Source organism: Pinus tabuliformis, chromosome X (assembly GCF_031772625.1).
Source record: "Pinus tabuliformis cultivar Carrire ecotype Pingquan chromosome X, CPIR1, whole genome shotgun sequence".
NCBI classification, from domain to species: Eukaryota; Viridiplantae; Streptophyta; class Pinopsida; order Pinales; family Pinaceae; genus Pinus; species Pinus tabuliformis.
Genome location: NC_142308.1, coordinates 1629096688 through 1629102139, shown reverse-complemented (window position 1 = coordinate 1629102139; position 5452 = coordinate 1629096688). Strand labels below are relative to the sequence as shown.

The following is a 5452-nucleotide window of genomic DNA, read 5'->3' as shown; positions in this document are numbered from 1 at the left end:
TGTGGACTACTTCGTTGGAAGCTGCATAGATCCTGTTGTGTTGCATGTCTCTAACTGAGTTGGGAATATTCCATTTCGACTTTAGACTCACTGTCACCCTCTCCCTCTGCAGTGAAAGAACTTTGACACAAGCGACAGTAAGCACTCACCAGGCACATAAACCTCGCTATTTGAGGACCAAGTATACCACTTTCATGTGCTGACAAGCAAGAGCTAAGGCATATATTTAAGATAATGGCAATCGAGCCATTAAACCGGCTAGGATTCCCACACCAAATTATGTGAGGTCTCGTTGGGACTTCATACTGGGGAGATCCCCTGAATGGCGGGTCCAACACCGTCAAAAATGACATAAATTTTTATCAAATTTATATAAACACATAAAGCCATTGAAAATAAAAAAGGAAAAAATAAAAGAAAATATTATAATTCTTTTCACTTTCTTAATTTCCTTTGGATTCTTTTACTTTTTAAAAATATTTCAATACATGCCTTAAATAAAATATTCATGTATTTATGTTTGTTAATATATATATATATATATTTCAAATATATTTTTATACAGAGGGAAAGTAAAAAAATATTTAATATTGATAAGATAGATCATAAATAAAATATTAATCAAATATATTTTTATATAGAGGGAAAGTAAAAAAAATATTTAATATTGATAAGATAGATCATAAATAAAATATTTTAATGTCAACTACATATATTATACAAAACAATTCAAAAATAAAAAATAAAAATTATGGTTAAAACATTATTATGGTTAAAACATTTTGTTGGTTTGTATGCCAAAGTGAATGCGAGTATAATCTATTTAATGCTCATCATAGAGATAACATGTTTTGTTCATGTAGGGTGTATGTGTGTATATAGAACTAGCTTAATCTATCTTAACCTTGAATTTGTCAATATAGTATTATTCAAAATTTATATCTTGAGGTGGCAAACATTTCTTCATGCATTGGACTCTAAAGAAGATTTGTATCTCAAGAAATTTTCAATAGTTGTTAAATACGAGATCATGATAAATTTAATGTGGTAATATTCCAAATTCTATAAATATATTAAAGATAATCATTAATGATGTTGACCCCAATAATAAATACGAGATCATGATAAATTTAATGTGGTGATATTCCAAATTCTATAATTATATTGAAGATAATCATTAATGATGATGGTGGTGGTGATTGACGTCCACTAAAAACAATGCCTACTATGGACCTCAAGAAAAGAAGAAGAATCTAAGTGCCATGTGAGTAAGAGTTAGGCAGTGTAAAAGGAAGTGTTTTTCATCTTTCACCTTCTTGGGAGTAGACCACCATCTGGTTTCACTTCAAAGCCCCAGAGAATAGTTATTAAAATTTAATAATAGTTTACAATTACAAGGTGGTTTAATCAAATAGCTAGTAAAACCACGTTAAAACTATAAGGCTTCATAAATATAACAAAAAAACTACTGCAACACTGAGAATGTCTTACCAATACACACATTTACCTCATTAACCATGTATAAAAAGGTTATGGATCAACTTTAACTTGAGAAAAAAAATGAATTACACATCTTATTGTAAAATGGACCATTTTGCTAAATATTTTTTTATATATATAAAAATGAATGTTATAAATAATAATGAGGAACTTATCATGGAGGAACTTATTAGAATTGGAATAATCTCAAATCCCTAGGAAACTGGTGGGTGGGGAGCCACTTGGCACAAATCTATTTTTTTTAAATTATGAAAAGTAATGAACCATTTTGCTATATAGAATTTGCTTATATATAAATGAATGTTATAAATAATAATGAGGAACTTATGATGGAGGAGCTTATTAGGATTGGAATAATGTCAAATCCCTAGGAAATTGGTGGCGGAGAGTCAATTGACACAAATCTAATTTTTTAAATTAATTAAAAGTCAATGCAACCTAACAACCCTTGATAAGTATTAAGACTAAGCATATGCTGAGCATATTCTCTTGAGAATCAATCTAGGCCATCAATTAAAAAATAATAAAAAAATCAGGTCATCCACCTCAACTTGAAATAAAAAGCCTTCGTCAATTAAAAATGTTTTTTTAGCTAATTTATATTATTTTTAGTATGATTTTTTTAAATAAAGTACAAATATTTTTTAATATTTGTTTGTTATATGTACAAGTCACTTACTGAGCGCAAAGCCTCATTCTACAGCTTCTAAGCTTTGACACTTCCTCTTTAAAATAAAGATAAATTATATTCTAAATAGAAAAAAAATATATGCTATAATAAGAAAATTGTATATATCATGAATAAACTATTTTTTTATGGTTAAAATGTTTATTTAATCTTATATATATATTCTATGTAGAATGTAAAAACATAAATTAAACAATGAAAAATTACATATTGTATTTATACTCTAAAGAAATTTACATCTAAAAATTTTAATCCCTCTCCAAAATAATGAAAAATGACACATTATATTTAGATTCTGAAAATTTTGGAAATAAAAAAATTTAACCCCTCTCATTTTAAATCCATATTTATAGTGCTAAATAACTTTACCTTTACATTATTTTAAAATAATAAAAAATTCAATGGTAGTGACAATTAACTGTACCACTTGGTTACCACTCCTGATCCCGATTTCAAGAAAATATTCATGTTTTGCAAAATGATTTTACAATTTGATCCAATAAATCATATTTTGCTGTACTTATGTGAATTTCACCCGATCATGAAGCAGTCAAATCTTGTCAGAAGTTCAAATCTCATGACATTTATTTAGATTAAAAAATAAAGCAATTATCCGGTACGTCCAAACGAGTTGTTAAACTGGATGAACTACGAAATGTTAGAAATGGTTTTTTATTCAGACTATTTTACACATGGAATCCATGATAACATCCTCGCTCACTGTTTTGGGAAGAAGCCAAGTTATTTAACTTTTCTCGTGGGGTGGGAGTTGTGTTCACAACAGAACAGAAGGAAGTTTTGGTAAGATGATGAGATGGCTGACGTCAGAAGTAACTGTAAAGTCAGCCGATCTGAGAAGCTTCTCAAAAGAGACACGAACTAATTTCAGATGTGCAACTGTTCACGATAAGCTTTACAAACTCCCAAAAGAGTTAAACGCGCGGTCTTTGAAGCGGTGGCTTTCGCAAATCACGAGTAAGAGTTTATTCTTCCAATTAATAATTAATGCGACCATTTCCATTGACAGCTTACATGGTTCAAGCTTCTAGATTCTATCTTGATGCTAATGTTTTTGACTTGCTATATTACTTTATTGATTCTTAGGTTCTATATAATTGCATATGCGTATTCACTGAATTTCCCCACGATCTATTCATACTGCACCAGATTGACTGTGAACTCTACCCACGGATTCTCTGAAGTTGGGATATTTGGGTGGCAGGAGGAGATGGTGAAAACGTATGTCAGTTCAATGCAGGGACAGCCTGCAAAACTTTGGCTTTTCATGGTATTTGCTAGCCTGCTTCTGGCAACTGTAATAGCAATCCGTCCTCTTGAGAAAGGTAATATTGCTCTATTTTTTATATTTTTTTATATATACACACAATCTGGGCTTAATTATGTGCAAATCAGGAGAGGTGGATTTTGCCATTTCTTAGTTCTGAGTGGATATACTAACGCTGGGAGATGATACAAATTCTAAAATTATTAGACAAAGTGACTTAACGTCCAGAAATGTATCTTCTACCCGTTTGCAGGCAGTGGGAGAAAATTCATAGGAAGGTCGGAGCCGGTTATGAGAGATGAATTCTGGAAGAGCCCACCTGTAAGGATTTCTGTGATTTCTGTAATTTTGAAGAAAATGAAGATGAACCAACCTATTCCTGTGATGTCTGATTTTTTGCAAAAAATGAAGATGAATCTTATATTCCAGAAGATGAATTATATTGGTTGGTTCTAAATAAATAGATAAATTATATTTGTTGGTTCGAAAAAAAATAGATGAACTATATTTGTTGGTTCGAAAAAAATAGATGAATCATAATGATTAATTCAGTAATATGAATCATACTAATTATTTAGTTTTGGTTTTAACAAAATAAATCATTAAAATATTAATGTGATATATGCAAAAATATTTACTTTTTATTATTTTTCCATTCTTAAATTTCATATCTTCACTTTCTTTTTATCAATGTGGGTATTACAGTTAAATAAAAAGGAAGCAGTAGCCCAGCTAATAGAAACTGAAGAGGAGTGCGAGAAGAATGAGGATAAAGAGGAGTGTTTGAATCGGCGAAATTTAGCTGCACATACTGATTATATTTACACACAGAAGCACAAGGACCCATAGATATTTTAATCCATTGTTCTTTGATGTATATACTTTGTATATATGATGTGCATATGACGTGCATGATATGATGGTTGGGGCGGATGACTTTCACTTCCCCAGCCAGGTTCGATTCTTGCGGCGGTGTTTCGTAGAGACCCCTACATTATGGTGTTAATTGTGACAGCTATGCCGTAAAATTCTGCTCATCTGCTGGCTTTGGCCATATGTTCTGGCTTCAACCATATATAAAGTATAAAAAATCTGCGGACTTCAACCATATATTGATTTTCTCCCTGAAAAATATCTGATATATACACATAGTTTTACCATAATAGAAATCGGATTACAGAATCGAAAATATATGAGCCAAACCCTTTCTTCTGCTCTTGTAAAATTATTATAATACATATAGTGCCATTATGTATGTCCATTTTTAGCTTCGCACTTTGCTAGTTTGTTTGTGGAGCGTTTCTTTTCCGAAGAGGTTGAAGCTTTCATTTCTCTTTTCAGGAGAGTGTACTGTCTGCAACCACACATGATTATATCAGATCTGCTTATATTATAACATTTTTACAAAGAACGTGGATACAAGTAAATTTATCAGGCTTAGAATTAGACTTGAAATTAAGGAAGCCATCGTTATGGGAGAGGGTGGTTTTGTGCTGCCACTGTCTGCAAGCATCTTTATGTAAATATTAAAAAAAAAAACAATATATGCTATTTTACTGTTTGACATGCATAATAATTTGAAGTAATATCAATGAATAGTTGTTTTTAATGAGATTTTTTGGACTTAGCTGTATTGGATTGGCAGAAAATTTTGAGGTGAAAAATTTGAAGTGAAATATTGATTTGTGTTATTTAAATTAGTTTTTTTTACTCTATATATATATATATATATATATGGATTCAGCACCCTGAAAAACCCTACTGCATTTCTATTGTGCAAGGGTTACCCCATTGTTAATTCAATAAATTCCTGCTAGAGAAATTAAAAGGGAAAAACCTAACAGAAAAATTTCCAAAAAATCTTACTAAAAACAACTCTTTAATGAATTGAATGAAAATTAAATTAAAACTACTCAAAATAAATTAAATAATAATAACAACCAGATGAATAGGAAGAACAGCAAAGGGAGGATATATAA

At 30.5% G+C, this 5452-nt stretch overlaps 1 protein-coding gene across 1 annotated transcript; it reads left to right on the top strand.

The window, feature by feature from the left end:
• The first annotated feature begins 3251 nt into the window (after positions 1-3251).
• LOC149146274 (uncharacterized) lies at positions 3252-5005 on the top strand. Its single transcript, XM_089448907.1, has 3 exons — positions 3252-3531; positions 3727-3794; positions 4179-5005. The coding sequence occupies exons 1-3, from the start codon at positions 3255-3257 to the stop codon at positions 4320-4322; spliced, it is 489 nt and encodes a 162-aa protein (XP_089305033.1). The 5' UTR covers positions 3252-3254; the 3' UTR covers positions 4323-5005.
• The last annotated feature ends 447 nt before the right edge of the window (positions 5006-5452 follow it).